Source organism: Salmo salar, chromosome 19 (assembly GCF_965601325.2).
Source record: "Salmo salar chromosome 19, fSalSal1, whole genome shotgun sequence".
Taxonomy (NCBI): domain Eukaryota; kingdom Metazoa; phylum Chordata; class Actinopteri; order Salmoniformes; family Salmonidae; genus Salmo; species Salmo salar.
Window position 1 is genome coordinate 77,155,943 of NC_138309.1, and position 16,115 is coordinate 77,172,057.

A 16,115-nucleotide genomic window follows, 5' to 3' on the forward strand; every position below is an offset into this window, starting at 1 on the left:
AGCTTGTGAAATTATACCTAGATCCAAGTTAGCTAAACTTGAAATAAAAATATTAGCTGGCTACTTACTAGCACTCGGGCTTGTGCTTTAGACATTGATTATGAGACCAATGTTAATTTTCTATAGTGCCAGCTACATTATTAGTGAATGTGCAAGGTTCTGGTTAAATTTAACAAAAAGGGCATTTTCATAGACTTGAAAGCCAGATCAGTGATTATTGCAAAAAAAAGCAGGTACAACTATTTTGATAAAATAAATTAATTAATTAGTGGGTCTTATGGTTGTGGAAGGCGTATATTCAGCCAAGGTATAATTTCCCAAGCGTTGAATTCATTAGCTTATTGCTGACTGTTTTTTTAAAGTGTGTTTTACAGTGTATTTGACCTTTTAATTGTACAACAAAGCTTATTTAGAGAGAAGATTTAAACCATGTAGATATATATCGTGGATCGCCCATAAGTTTGAAAAACATTTTTTTATTGATTCGGGGAGCTGAATACTTATGCAATGACTATTTTAGTTAACTTCTATTAAACGTAAAATAATGTTAATTCCTCTTCCACTTTGACATTAGAGTATTTTGTGTAGATTTGTTGACAAAACGTTATTAAATCAATATGAATCCCACTTTGTAACACAAAATGTGACAATCAAAGGGTTCTGAATACTTTTGCAAGGCAATACCTACCTCTTGGTGATGGAATGTGGTAAATAAATAGTAAGCATATTTGTTATGCTTAAAGATTGAAGACTTCTCCCAGACTCCCACCAGAGAAGCTGCTGGACCTAAATAAGTGAAATAATTACTCAAATATTCTTCAGGGTCATATTTATTAGGCACCAAACAGAAGAAAACTGACTTAAACAGTGAGGGATTATTTGAACTAGTCCAATAAGAAATGCATTTTTTTCCCTTGCAAAACCTTTTCCTACAGTATACTGTAATGAATATTACCCAGGGCTTTGTCGCTCACTGGCTGGAAACAGATTAACCCCTGTGTCCAAGTTTCTCCATCAAACAAGTGAGTGTTCTCCCCTATTATGCATTGTTTGAGGAATGGAAAGAGGGAGGAAGAGAGCTGGAGTACTGTGACCCAAATAAATAAGCGCATGCTAATGAACCCAGGCGCTAGAATTCAATTTGGGTCAATTAATGTGGTGCGCAATGATTAGTCACTTGATGGAGGGGTAGAGGAGAGAAATCCATGAAGGAAAAGCAAGGATTTCACTGGCAGGCCCTACCAGCTTCTCCAGCCCTGGCCGATGTTTGTTCTGTGTCTATGTTCTCTCTGTCGCAATTAAATTTCGATTCAATTTGTCTTTCTGATCTCTCTCTGTCGCTCTTCGTCCTCTGTCCCTGTCAAATTCTCTTCTCTCTGTCACCTCTCCGCTCGCTCATGCTGTCGCTATTTCCCTTGCTAGTTTTTGCTCTTTTCCCATGTTTTTCTTTCTTTACATGTTTATTTCTCTCTCTTTGTTCTCGCTCTCTGTCGCTGCCCCCTCTGTCTCGGAATTCAGTGGGCTTTATTGGCATGGCAAACATATGTTTACATTGACAAAGCAAGTGAAATAAACAAGAAACAAAAGGGATATAAACAATCAAATTACACTCACAAAAGTTAAAAGAATATAGACATATCAAATCAAATGTATTTATATAGCCCTTCTTAGATCAGCTGATATCTCAAAGTGCTGTACAGAAACCCAGCCTAAAACCCCAAACAGCAAGCAATGCAGGTGTAGGAACACGGTGGCTAGGAAAAACTCCCTAGAAAGGCCAAAACCTAGGAAGAAACTAGGCTATGAGGGGTGGCCAGTCCTCTTCTGGCTGTGCCGAGATTATAACAGAACATGGCCAAGATGTACAAATGTTCATAAATGACCAGCATGGTCAAATAATAATAATCACAGTAGTTGTCGAGGGTGCAACAGGTCAGCACCTCAGGAGTAAATGTCAGTTGGCTTTTCATAGCCACTCCTGCTGTCTCTAGAGAGTTGAAAACAGCAGGTCTGGGACAGGTAGCACGTCCGGTGAACAGGTCAGGGTTCCATAGCCGCAGGCAGAACAGTTGAAACTGGAGCAGCAGCACAGCCAGGTGGACTGGGGACAGCAAGGAGTCATCATGCCAGGTAGTCCTGAGGCATGGGCCTAGGGCTCAGGTCCTCTGAGAGAGAGAGAAAGAGAGAGCATACTTAAATTCACACAGGACACCGGATAAGACAGGAGAAATACTCCAGATATAACAGACTGATACACAAACTACTGCAGCATAAATACTGGAGGCTGAGACAGGAGTTCAGGAGACACTGTGGCCCCATCTGATGATACCCTGGACAGTGCCAAACAGGCAGGATATAACCCCACCCACTTTGCCAAAGCACAGCCCCCACACCACTAGAGAGAGATCTTCAACCACCAACTTACCATCCTGAGACAAGGCCGAGTATAGCCCACAATGATCTCCGCCACGGCACAACCCAAGGGGGGACGCCAACCCAGACAGGAAGACCACGTCAGTGACTCAACCCACTCAAGTGACGCACCCCTCCTAGGGACGGCATGGAAGAGCAGCAGTAAGCCAGTGACTCAGCACCTGTTATTGGTTTAGAGGCAGAGAATCCCAGTGGAGAGAGGGGAACCGGCCAGGCAGAGACAGCAAGGGCAGTTCATTGTTCCTTTCCGTTCACCTTCACACTCCTGGGCCAGACTGCACTCAATCATAGGACCTACTGAAGAGATGGGTCTTCAGTAAAGACTTAAAGGTTGAGACCGAGTCTGCGTCTCTCACATGGGTAGGCAGACCATTCCATTAAAATGGAGCTCTATAGGAGAAAGCCCTGCCTCCAGCTGTTTGCTTAGAAATTCTATGGACAATTAGGAGGCCTGCGTCTTGTGACCGTAGCGTACGTATAGGTATGTTCGGCAGGACCAAATCGGAAAGATGGGTAGGAGCAAGCCCATGTAATGCTTTGTAGGTTAGCAGTAAAACCTTGAAATCAGACCTTGCCTTAACAGGAAGCCAGTGTAGGGAGGCTAGCACTGGAGTAATATGATCACTTTTTTTGCTTCTTGTCAGGATTCTAGCAGCCGTATTTAGCACTAACTGAAGTTTATTTAGTGCTTTATCCGGGTAGCCGGAAAGTAGAGCATTGCAGTAGTCTAACCTAGAAGTAACAAAAGCATGGATTCATTTTTGGTCAGAAAATTTCAGATTTTTGCAATGTTAAGTAGATGTAAAAAGCTGTTCTTGAAACAGTCTTGATATGTTCGTCAAAAGAGAGATCAGGGTCCAGAGTAGCGTCGAGGTCCTTCACAGTTTTATTTGAGATGACTGTACAACCATCAAGATTAATTGTCAGAATCAACAGAAGATCTCTTTGTTTCTTGGGACCTAGAAGAAGCATCTCTGTTTTGTCCGAGTTTAAAAGTAGAAAGTGTGCAGCCATCCACTTCCTTATGTCTGAAACAAAGGCTTCCAGCGAGGGCAATTTTGGGGCTTCACCATGTTGCATTGAAATGTACAGCTGTGTGTCATCCACATAGCAGTGAAAGTTAACATTATGTTTTCAAATGACATCCCCAAGAGGTAAAATATATAGTGTAAACAATTGTAGGAGCAAGCCCTTGTAATATTATTGGCAATGTTGTAACAATATGCAAATGAGTTGAAGTATGAAAGGGAAAATAAATTAACCGATAAATATTGGTATTTACAATAGGGCTGGGCGATATGGCACCGTATTTTAAAAAAATTGGACGGTATTTGACAGTATTTGTTTTGTTTCTGAATAATAAAAGTTCTACATTTGTTTTATGAGTAGTGAGTGATCCTAGGGTCTTTCTCCATTCTGATTGTTTTATACTGTTCAATTCAACTTCAAAACAAATTTCAAGACTTTTATAATTTCCTGCACTCAATTGCATTGGTGGAAAAAGTACCCAATTTGTCATTCTTGAGTAAAAGTAAAGATACATTAATAGAAATTACTAATGTGAATGTCACCCAGTAAAATCCTACTTGAGTAAAAGTTTAAAAGTATTTGGTTTTAAATATACTTGAAGTATCAAAAGTACATGTAAATGATAAAATATACTTATGTATCAAAAGTAAAAGTAATTTCAAATTCCTTATATTAAGCAAACCAGATGGCAACATTTTCTAGTTATTTTTTCAAAAGTTTACAGATAGCCAGGGGCACACTCAGACAATTTACAAACAAAGCATTTGTGTTTAGTGAGTCCTCCAGATCAGAGGCAGTAGATGAACAGGGATGTTCTCTTGACAAGTGCGTGAATTGGACCATTTTCCTGTCCTGCTAAGCATTCAAAATGTAACGAGTACTTTTAGGTGTCAGGGAAAATGTTTGGAGTAAAAAGTACATGCATTTCTTTAGGAATGTAGTGAAGTAAAAGTAACAGTTGTCAAAAATGTTAAAGTACAGATACCAAAAAAAAACTTAAGTAGTACTTGAAAGTATTTTTACTTAAGTACTTTACACCACTGCTCAATTGAGAATTTCCACACTGCCACGTAGGGCTGCACGATATGGGCAAATAATCTAGGACTTATATTCAACCAAATGTTGCAATTGCCATTTGACTTGCGAATTAGAGCAGAACTGTTGGAGTCATGGAAATAGAATGACTATTCTAATTCTATAGTTAGAATATATGGGCACTTTGACAATGAGATGACAATGAATTAAAATGCCAGGGAGGAGTTATTGTGACAGCGTAGGAACTAAAGTGTTTCCTATGGGAGCCAATTAGCTTTGGCTACATTGCATGTTTTCTCTTGGCTACTTCATGTTGCTAACTTCTTCTTGCGCTTCTTGAGTTACGGGGCGTGGCTAGGTCTGTCTGGAAAGTGGCACGGAGAGAAAGAGTGGAGAGAGAGAGAGATGACTCAGGTAGCGAAGTAAACTATAAAAATTGACATTACACATGGTGTATCACATTTAACAAACCAAACATTCAAATACCGTTATAGTAGGTAAAGTAAAAACCCAAACCGGTCCCTGCATCAATACCGGTATATCATAAAATACGGTATACCGCCCAGCCCTAATTTACAATGGTGGTTGTCCTCTACTAGTTGCCCTTTTCTTGTGGCAACCGGTCACAAATCTGGCTGTGGTGGTGGAACACTGTGGTATTTCACCTAATATATAGATAGATACAGTGCCTTGCAAAAGTATTCGAGCCCCCTTGGCGTTTTTCCTGTTTACGGAAGTTTACATACACCTTAGCCAAATACATTTAAACTCAGTTTTTCACAATTCCTGACATTTAATCCAAGTAAATATTCCCTCTCTTAGGTCAGTTAGGATCACCACTTTCCTTTAAGAATGTGAAATGTTAATAGTAGAGAATTATTTTATTTCAGCTTTTATTTTTTTCATCACGTTCGCAGTGGGTCAGAAGTTTACATAGACTCAATTAGTATTTGGTAGCATTGCCTTTAAATCATTTAACTTGGGTCAAACGTTTCGGGTAGCCTTCCACAAGCTTCCCACAATAAGTTGGGTGAATTTTGGCCCATTCCTCCTGACAGCTGGTGTAACTGAGTCAGGTTTGTAGGCCTCCTTGCACACGCTTTTTCAGTTCTGCCCACAAATCTTCTGTAGGATTGAGGTCAGGGCTTTGTGATGGCCACTCCAATACCTTGACTTTGTTGTCCTTAAGCCATTTTGCCACAACTTTGGAGTCATTGTCCATTTGGAAGACCCATTTGCGACCAAGCTTTAACTTCCTGACTGATGTCGCTTCAATATATCCACATCATTTTCCTATCTCATGATGCCATCTATTTTGTAAAGTGCACCAGACCCTCCTGCAGCAAAGCACCCCCACAACATGATGCTCCACCCCTGTACTTCACGTTTGGGATGGTGTTCTTCAGCTTGCAAGCATCCCCCTTTTTCCTCCAAACATTATGGCCAAAGAGTTCCATTTTTGTTTCATCAGACCAGAGGACATTTCTCCAAAAGTACGATCTTTGTCCCTATGTGCAGTTGCAAACTGTAGTCTGGCTTTTTTATGGCGGTTTTGGAGCAGTGGCGTCTTCCTTGCTGAGCGACCTTTCAGGTTATGTCGATATAGGACTCGCTTTACTGTGGATATAGATACTTTTGTACCTATTTCCTCCAGCATCTTCACAAGGTCCTTTGCTGTTGTTCTGGGATTGATTTGCACTTTTTGCACCAAAGAATGCGTCTCCTTCCTGAGCGGTATGACGGCTGCGTGGTCCCATGGTGTTTTTGCTTGCGTACTATTGTTTGTACAGATGAACGTGATACCTTCAGGCGTTTGTAAATTGTTCCCAAGGATGAACCAGACTTGTGGAGGTCTCCAATTTTTTTTCTGAGGTCTTGACTGATTTCTTTAGATTTTGCCATGTCAAGCAAAGAGGCACTGAGTTTAAAGGTAGGCCTTGAAATACATTCACAGTAACACCTCCAATTGACTCAAATGATGTCAATTAGCCTATCAGAAGCTTCTAAAGCCATGACATAATTTTATGGAATTTTCCGAGCTGTTTAAAGGCACAGTCAACTTAGTGTATGTAAACTTCTGACCCACTGGAATTGTGATACAGTGAATTATAAGTGAAATAATCTGTCTGTAAACAATTGTTGGAAAAATGTCTTATCATGCACAAAGTAGATGTCCTAACCAACTTGCCAAAACTAGTTTAACAAGACAGTTATGGAGTGGTTGAAAAACGAGTTTTAATGACTCCAACCTAAGTGTATGTAAACTTCCGACTTCAACTGTATGCATCCTCCCCCTTTGCTATGAAGCCACAAAATAACATCTGTTGCAACCAATTACCTTCAGAAGTCACATAATTAGTTAAATAGATTGCACACAGGTGGACTTTATTTAAGTGTCAAATGATCTGTCACGTGATCTCAGTATATATACACACCTGTTCCGAAAGGCCCCAGAGTCTGCAACACCACTCAGCAAAGGGCACCACCAAGCAAGTGGCACCATGAAGACCAAGGAGCTCTCCAAACATGCCAGGTACAAAGTTGTGGAGAAGTACAGATCAGGGTTTATTTATTTAAAAAAATCATGAACATCCCACAGAGCACCATTAAATCCATTATTAAAACATCGAATGAATATAGCACCACAACAAACCTGCCAGGAGAGGGCCGCCCACCAACACTCAGACCAGGCAAGGAGGGCATTCATTAATCAGAGCGGCAACGATAACCCTGAAGAAACTGCAAAGCTCCACAGCTGAGATTGGAGTATCTGTTCATAGGACTACAGAACTGGGCTTTACGGAAGAGTGGCCAGAAAAAGCCGTTGCTTAAAGAAAAAAATAAGATAACACATTTGGTGTTTGCCAAAAGGTCTCCCCAAACATATGGGAGAAGGTACTCTGGTAAGATGATACTAAAATGTAGCTTTTTGGCCATCAAAGAAAATGCTATGTCTGTCTCAAACCCAACACCTCTCATCACCCTGAGAACACCATCCCCATTGTGGTGGCAGCATCATGCTGTGGGGATGTTTTTCATCGGCAGGGACTGGGAAACTGGTCAGAATTTAAGGAATGATGGATGGCGCTAAATACAAGGAAATTCTTGAGGGAAACCTGTTTCAGTCTTCCAGAGATTTGAGACTGGGATGGATATCCTGCTTGAAGGTGAACCATGACCCATGTAAATTTCCGACTTCAACTGTATGTATATTTATTTATTTGTTAATGTATTTATTATTATTTTTTAATATGGGAATTTATCAAGATTGTGTTTTTTTAAATAATTTTTGGGTCTGTGAAATCTGAGGGAAATATGTGTCTCTATGGTCATACATTTGTTGGAGGTGCAGCTCAGTTTCCACATTTTGTGGGCAGTGTGGGCATAGAATGTCTACTCTTGAGAGCCATGTCTACCGATGGCCTTAATCTCTCTCGATAGCAAGGCTGTGATCACTGAATCTGTATATAGTCAAAGCTTTACTAAATTTTGGGTCAGTCACAGTGGTACGGTATTCTGCGACTGTGTACTCACTGTTTAGGGCCAAATAGCATTCTAGTTTGCTCAGTGTTTTTGTTAGTTACTTGACACATTGGAAACAATTATCTTTTCTTTTTCTCATGATTTGGTTGGGTTTAATTGTGTTGTTCTCCTGGGGCTCTGTTTGTGAACAGTTTGTGAACAGAGCCCCAGGACCAGCTTGCTTAAGAGACGCTTCTCTAGGTTTATCTCCTTAGGTGATGGCTTTGTTATGGAAGGTTTGGAAATCGCTTAATTTTAGGTGGTTGTAGAATTTAACGTATCTTTTCTGGATTTTTATAATTAGCAGGTATCGGCCTAATTCTGCTCTGCATGCATTATTTGGTATTTTACGTTGTACACAGAGGATATTTTTGCAGAGTTCTGCATGCAGAGTCACAATTTGGTGTTCTTCCCATTTTGTGTGTTCTTGGTTGGTGAGCGGACCCCATACCGCACAACCATAAAGGGAAATGGGTTCTATAACTGATTAAAGTATTTTTAGCCAGATCCTAATTGGTATGTCAACTTTTATGTTCCTTTTGATGGCATAGAAGGCCCTTCTTGCCTTGTCTCTCAGCTCATTCACAGTTTTGTGGAAGTTACCTGTGGCGCTGATGTTTAGGCCGAGGTACGTATAGTTTTTTTGTGTGCTCTAGGGCAACAATGTCTAGATGGAATTTGTATTTGTGGTCCTGGCAGCTGGACCTTTTTTGGAACACCATTATTTTTGTCTTACTGAGGTTTACTGTTATGGCCCAGGTCTGACAGTATCTGTGCAGAAGATCTTGGTGCTGCTGTAGGCCCTCATTGGTTGGGGACAGAAGCACCAGATCATCAGCAAACAGTAGACATTTGACTTCTAGATTATAGTAGGGTGCTGCTGACTGTTCTTGTGCCCTCGCCAATTAGTTGATATATATGTTGAAGAGGGTGGGGCTCAAGTTGCATCCCTGTCTCACCCCACGGCCCTGTGGAAATGGATTTTGCAAATATTAACCGCACACTTGTTGTTTGTATACATGGATTTTATAATGTTGTATGTTTTTCCCCCAACACTGCTTCCCATGAATTTGTATAGCAGACCCTCATGCCCAGTTGAATCGAAAGCTTTTTTGAAATCATCAAAGCCTGAGAAGACTTTGCCTTTGTTTTGTTTTGTTTGTTAATTAGGGTGTGCAGGGTGAATACGTGATCTGTTGTACGGTAATTTGGTAATTAGTGATACACCAATATGACATTTTTGGCCGATATCCAATATTTTCCCTGCCAAAAAAAACGATATTAAACATTTCCGCGGCCTTTTAAGCATTCTAGCACAGTTAAATAGTTAACACACACACATGGACACAGCGGTCTAAGGCACTGCATCTCTGTGCAAGAGGCGTCACTGCAGTCCCTGGTTCGAATCCAGGCTGTATCACATCTGGCCGTGATTGGGAGTCCCATAGGGCGGCACACAATTGGCCCAGCGTCGTCCGGGCCGTCATTGTAAATAAGAATTTGTTCTTAACTGACTTGCTTTGTTAAATAAAGGTTACACAAACACCACACTGACCAAAAAGTTATTTTGCTGGCATTTACGTATGTCCCCATTACCAGTAAAACATGATCAAAACCTATTTCTTTCACTTACTTGCTGTGCTGTTTCGTCGTTCAGTTGTTTCATTTCTCAACCAGGATTTCTATGGAACGCCATTTGGGTCGTTGCGTGTCAAACAACACTATTTGACCAGTCAGGACCTGAATATGACTGCACGTCAAATAATTTATACACGTTCATACATTTTTTTACTTTCTTATTACACATTGATTACACTATCACTTGTATTTCATATGTCACAACGATTCATCGATACGTATGCTATGATGCTGGTAAAGTTGTCTCGCGCACCTACAGTGCTGGTCATAAAAAAAAAAAGCTAGCTAGCTCATGGATGCAAACAATGTAGTTCTTCCCCAAAAACATTGCAAAACGACAATCTCTTTCAGTAGCTATAGCTAACAATATAGCTAGGTGTCATCATCTAAAATAACCCTAATTTATAAGACAGTTATTATTTGATTAATGGTGGTCGGACCCATCTATGTGAAGCTAGCCACAATAAGGATTAGCCACAACAGCGGACTTTGCAGTTAGCCTTCAAAATAAAAGTATGGTATAATTCCACTATTTGTAATCATTTGCATCACTGTCAATGACATACTTTAATTTTGAATCAAACCGCAAATTCCACTTTTGTGCCTAATCCTTATTGTGACTAGCTTCACAACACATAACCCGGTCTGGTTGAGCGTCGCTAACCAGATGAAGCTAGCTGGCTGCTTATAATGTTAGCTTTGGGCAACAGGGTTAAGTAGCTGGCGATTTCAACGGGTGAACAACAAGTGGCAACCTGGCTAATACTTATTCACATGGATTCCTAAATCATTACTAAGAATAATGAAAATTACTGCAGTTTCTATTGTTTCAGGCTGGTTGTATTGGTGCTAGCTAGCTACCCCAGAAGTTGCGGTTGAACATATGCTTTATTACCAACGCTGTATTACCAACGCTGCCGGTGTTTGCTTGTTTGCAAACGTTTTTTGTACAGCTTTGACAGTGCTACTGTATCTTTTTTGACACGCAAAGACCCAAACGGCATTCCATAGAGTGTGTTTCGTGAAGCTAATAGCAGTGACACTATTACTGTGTAACTCCAGTAGGGCAACATCTGAAAAATAAAGCACTTGGTAGTGTGTACCGGTGTTCGACCAGTCGGCGAAAGCCAACATCACCCACGACAGAGGAAGGTTGATTGTCAAGCGCAATGAATTCCATTAATGGATTTGGCCTTTGAGTTGTCTCGCTGAAATGTTCTTACTCTTTCAAATGCCTGCTCGACTTGTTGACTGTTCGACCCACACAGCAGACATTGTGGGCTAGGTTAGGAATGCTGTGATGCACGTGTAGCGCAGAATTTTACGTGGCGTCATTACGTCCTTTACCTACGTTATTTTGGTATGCACGGTAGCGTTGACATCGGTTTTAAACATCGGCGTTAAACTAGACATCGGGCCGATACCGATGTTGGCATTTTTAGCTAATATTGGCCCTATTCAGATATGTTCACCGACTATATTGTGCAACCCTATTGGTAATAAGCCACTTTGACATTTGCTCAGTACATTGTTTTCGCTGAGGAAATGTACGAGTCTGCTGTTAATGATAATGCAGAGGATTTTCCCATGGTTGCTGTTGATGCATATCACTCTGTATTTATTGGGGTCAAATTTGTCTCTTTTGTGGATTGGGGTGATCTGTCCTTGGTTCCAAATACTGGGGAAGATGCCAGAGCTGAGGATGAGGTTCAAAAGTTTATGTATAGCCAATAGGACTTTGGTCTATATTTTATCTTTTCATTTAGGATACCATCAACACCACAGGACTTTTTTGTTGGAGGGTTTGTGTTTTGTCCTGTAGTTCATTCATTGTAATTGGAGAATCCAGTGGGTTCTGCTAGTCTTTTAATAGTTGGTTCTAAGATTTGTATTTGCTGTTTATATTTGCTGTTTGTTATAGAGCCAAAAAGATTGGAGAAGTGGTTTGTCCATACATCTGTCTTGGATAGATAACTCTTTGTTGTTTTAGTGTGTTACAATTTTCCCAGAAGTGGTTTGATTCTCTGGTTTCTACAGTTACGTTGAGCTGATTTCTGATGTGCTGTTCCTTCTTTCTCCCTCTCTCTGCCTGTCTCTCTCTGTCTGCCTGTCTGTCTGTCTTGGTCTCTCGCTCTCTCCTCAGTTGTCTGTGTGTGTCTCTTTCTCTCTCTGTTCTCTCTCCTCACCGCTTAATCTTGCTGTCACTATTTCTCTTGCTTGTTTTTGCTCTTTCTTTCTCTTTCTTTCTCTGTCTGTCCTCTCTCCCTCCCCCCTGTCACTTCAGCTCCACGTGATCCACTGTTGACAAAGACCTACCGTCAGAAGACACCCCAGGGCCCATTGGGCGGCCTCCTAATTTGCTCAGCTTTTTTGAACCAATCCGAGGGGGCGGTGACGTAATGCTCTCACCCAGCGAGGTTCCTGGCAGGGGGCCAACGCGGCGCAGTGCATTGTCGCGTTGGAGCCCTGTGATTGGTCGGTCAGTCCAGTGCTGGCACTGTGCCAGTTCTAGACAGGGAGCTAGGAATGAAAACAATAACAAGCAAGAGAGAGAGATGTATTAAGGTGGACCGTGTCAGAGAAGTGTTAAGGTGGACCGGGGATAGTTCACATGAACTGAGCCCTAGTGACCCAATTCTGTTTTGGCCTGAATAGCAACGAGATGAATCACCGTTTAGGGATATATCAGAGGAGACGGTGGAGAAAGTAGCCTAACTCTTGAATTGACTTTTGCCTGTTTGATTTGAAATGTACTTTTACCTCAAATCCCTCTACTTAATTCATGGACTCGATGAACTGTCACTCTCCATGCAAGTTGTTTTGTCTGGTAATAAGATGAAAGGTTTTGTAAGGGGGTGCATGACATGACAGTGCATGTGTTGATAAATGTGCATGAGTGAGTTCATGTCTCCTCTCGCTCTCTGCATTTGTGTATACATGCATGAATTGGTCTGCGTGTCTGTCCATCGCGCTTTCTTTATTCTATAGTCATTGTGTGTGTGTGTGTAGTCGCTAATTATTGTCTCATTAAGGTGATCTAATTGAAAGTAGATTTGACAGGCCCAAAGTAATCACAGGCCTAATGAAACACTGCTTTTTCTCAGGGAGAGAGTGAAGGCGTCCGCATGCTTCCTAGACGAAAAAGATCTGAAGAGTTTGTGCCTATATTATTCCCACATTTTGTCCTCCAGTAAGTTTTTATTTTATTTATTTTTGTTGTTGTTTGGGCTCCCAAAAAATTGAGGCAAGCTCATGTCGGTAGCTGAAGTCAAAACCACTTCGTCTGTGATTTTTCAACAGTAGGGATTCTTCAGTAGTCTTTGGTGTCATTCAACGAGAGACGACTCTTTTTCATGCACATTTTTTCATTTAGAAATATTGCACCGACATCTTGGTCAGATGTAAAATAGCGCGACAAAGATCTCCTCCGAAAAAAAAATCAAAATGAATGATGGATTTCTTATCTTTTTTCAGGAAGTGTATACTGGCTACGGCGTCTCAAAATGGACAAACGGTACTATTGCAGCTTTTTTATCGTTTCTCAAGCGAACGTCTTTTAACTCCCATTCAGGTCGGCTAGCCGACTTCAGCTAACCGCCATGCAAACTAAAGAATGCTGACACCTTAACACCGCTTTCGTCTTCCTATTCACACATGGAGCCAGCACATTCACCATTCACCAAGGTGGGATATAGGCTTGGTTTGGATAAATATGTGTTTGGTTCAGTAGGCATGAAATGGGGAGGTACTATCTGAAATTGTCCAAAAAATAATGTTTTGAAACGTTTCACCCAGGCCAGCTTGGCCTGACTCAACTTATACAGCTTTGATCGAACACTATAGTTATGGTAAGTGAACACATGGAAAGGCTGTTGATATCACACGAATAAGCAACTTCTGATATCATTCATGTCAATCCATCTCCAAAAAGGCATACCCATTTCCAAAAAGGCATACCCATTTCCAAAAAGGCATACCCATTTCCAAAAAGGCATACCCATTTCCAAAAAGGCATACCCATTTCCAAAAAGGCATACCCATTTCCAAAAAGGCATACCCATTTCCAAAAAAGGCATACCCATTTCCAAAAAAGGCATACCCATTTCCAAAAAAGGCATACCCATTTCCAAAAAAGGCATACCCATTTCCAAAAAGGCATACCCATTTGAATGGAATAACATATGGTTCTGCAAATAAGACAATTGGGCCATAAATTCTGCAAATTATAATTTGCCTAGAAGACATGTCCATAACCTCTAAGGTTATTTAGCTTATAAGTAAAGCTGCAGCGTTTTCACAGCAAAATTGAATATTACGGGCCAACAAGCCACAGCTGAGCAAAATTAGAGGAACACGAGGGAGAGAAAGTGGAGGAAAACGGATAGGAGATTGCGTATTAGGGTTTTTGGATCCTTCACCATTAAACCCTCCATTTGAAATACTATCCCTTTAAGGCATAATCTGTCATTTGTTTCTCAGCCCAATAGCAGCTCCGCCACTTGGTTTGCTATAAAGCTGAGGGATGGGTCTAAGAGGGAAATGGCACCGCTCTTAAATTCATAGATGAAGCTTTGGATGCAAAGACTTGGTTACATGTAAAAGAGAGGACCATAGTCCATCAGTGCACTATCCTCTTCTCATCCCCCCCATCCATAACTCATATTGGCCTTATTGGGAGTAGGAAGTTGTGTTCATTAGGCACCAAATGGAAGAAAAGTAACTGAAACCCTCATCTTCTTTTTCTGTTGCAAAGCGCTTTAAAACATTTTCCATTTCACGCCCTTATGAACACATCCCTATAGTAGAGCTGTTTGTGGGGGGGGGGGGGGGTGTAGTATACAGTAGCCTTTCATCCCTAGCACCCTACTGCTGCCCAGCGCTGGGTAAAGGGCTTCCTCAAACCGGGGTCTCTCTTTTTAAATGGTAATTCCCACTTTTTTCTGCTCCTCTGTGGGCCGAGAGCCTTCATCCAACAACACCAGACTGGCTGGAATAGGCTGCATCCGGCAGGGATGGAGAGAGAGGGGTGTGTGTGTGTGTGTGTGTGTGTGTGTCAGGCTGGCTAGTATGTTTGTGCGTGTGTGGGCTCGAACAACCAGTCCTTGTGCATTAGCCAAGGGACAACCTCCACCCTGATGCTTTCTTCCAGAAGGAGAGGATGGTGGTGGTGACCATGTCAATGAGCACTCCTTGTCCTTGATATGGTGTCATAGCACTGTTTGAATTAAAGATCATATACATGGATAACAGCTTTTAGTGTTTTTTTTTATTTACTTTTATTTAACTAGGCAAGTCAGTTAAGAACAAATTCTTATTTGCATTGTTCCCCAGTAAGCTGTCATTGTGTTAACTGCCTTGTTCAGGGGCAGAATGACAGATTTGTACCTTGTCAGCTCGGGGATTCGATCCAACAGCCTTTCGGCTACTGGCCCAACGCTCTAACCATCACCAATTGCCGCCACAATTTTCGATTTGGTACCTCTGATATTGAACTCTGCATGGTTGTGGAAGAGCTTGTAAGTGAGTGGTTTACGCCTGCTGTATTCTGTCATGTGACAAATAAACGTTGATTTGATTTTTAATGACAGCAATCCCATCCCCCATCCCAAGCAGACGCGTAAATCCCAGACTATGCACAAAGCTCTCCCTTTAAATTGGATACCAGGCTCTCTTGTGATTCTTTCTCTATTAGCCAGTTTTTTTCTTTGGTGCTTTACATGATGTTTGGTGTTCTTAGTTTAGGTCCTTTGCCCTTTAGATTCATTTATGTTGTTGTGTATTTAGAAAGGAATTTGCCATGTTTGTATTAAGTGCTATGTTGGTGAGAATAAACTTGCCCTTCAACATGACCTTTCCCCTCTCTCTCCCCAGGATCAGCTCTCCGGACAGTGGTCTACACTCCTCCTCGGCACCCGGCAGCACGGACCCCTTCAGCGAGGAGCCGGCCCCCAAGTTCTGGGACGAGCTTGGTCAGATCGGCCTTCCCGACGACATCAACGTCCAGTCCCTGTTTGACCCCACAGGCCAGTGCTGTGCCCACCTGCACTGTGCCGCCTGGTCCGAGGGGGTATGTCGCGGCGAGGCCCAGGACTCGCTGCTCTATGTGGACAAAGCCATAGACTCTGGGAGCACAGAGGTGAGTGGTTACAGAACAAAAACTTTGGGGTATGGTTGTTAGGATTCAACCCTGTGTGTGTTTGCCCTCAATGTCTTTAAACAAGTGACCAGCAAATCAATCACACTGTCTTTTCCAGCTCAGTATTCATGTCCATATAGCCAAGACTGTGAAGCCATTGAACTTCAGTCATAAGCATTCAATCACAATGTCATTCTAATGACGGTGGTCTGTGGAAAGACAGCGTTATAATTGAGGGGTTGAAGGAAAGTTTGAACCGTGTTTCCAGACCACCATACACACTGTACCGTGGTGTCAGCGTGAAATCAATGACGCTACTTAG

The 16,115-nt window shown here is 41.7% G+C and overlaps 1 protein-coding gene across 12 annotated transcripts in view; it reads left to right on the forward strand.

Moving 5' to 3' along the window:
• LOC106579599 (histone-lysine N-methyltransferase 2C) overlaps positions 1 to 16,115 on the forward strand; it is a 339,418-nt gene that overhangs the window by 123,756 nt on the left and 199,547 nt on the right. For all 12 annotated transcript variants that reach the window (XM_014159658.3, XM_045702708.2, XM_082965973.1 and 9 more), the window contains exon 6: positions 15,529 to 15,793. In XM_014159658.3, coding sequence (XP_014015133.3) covers positions 15,529 to 15,793 — 265 coding nt within the window. The remainder of the gene's footprint in view (positions 1 to 15,528; positions 15,794 to 16,115) is intronic.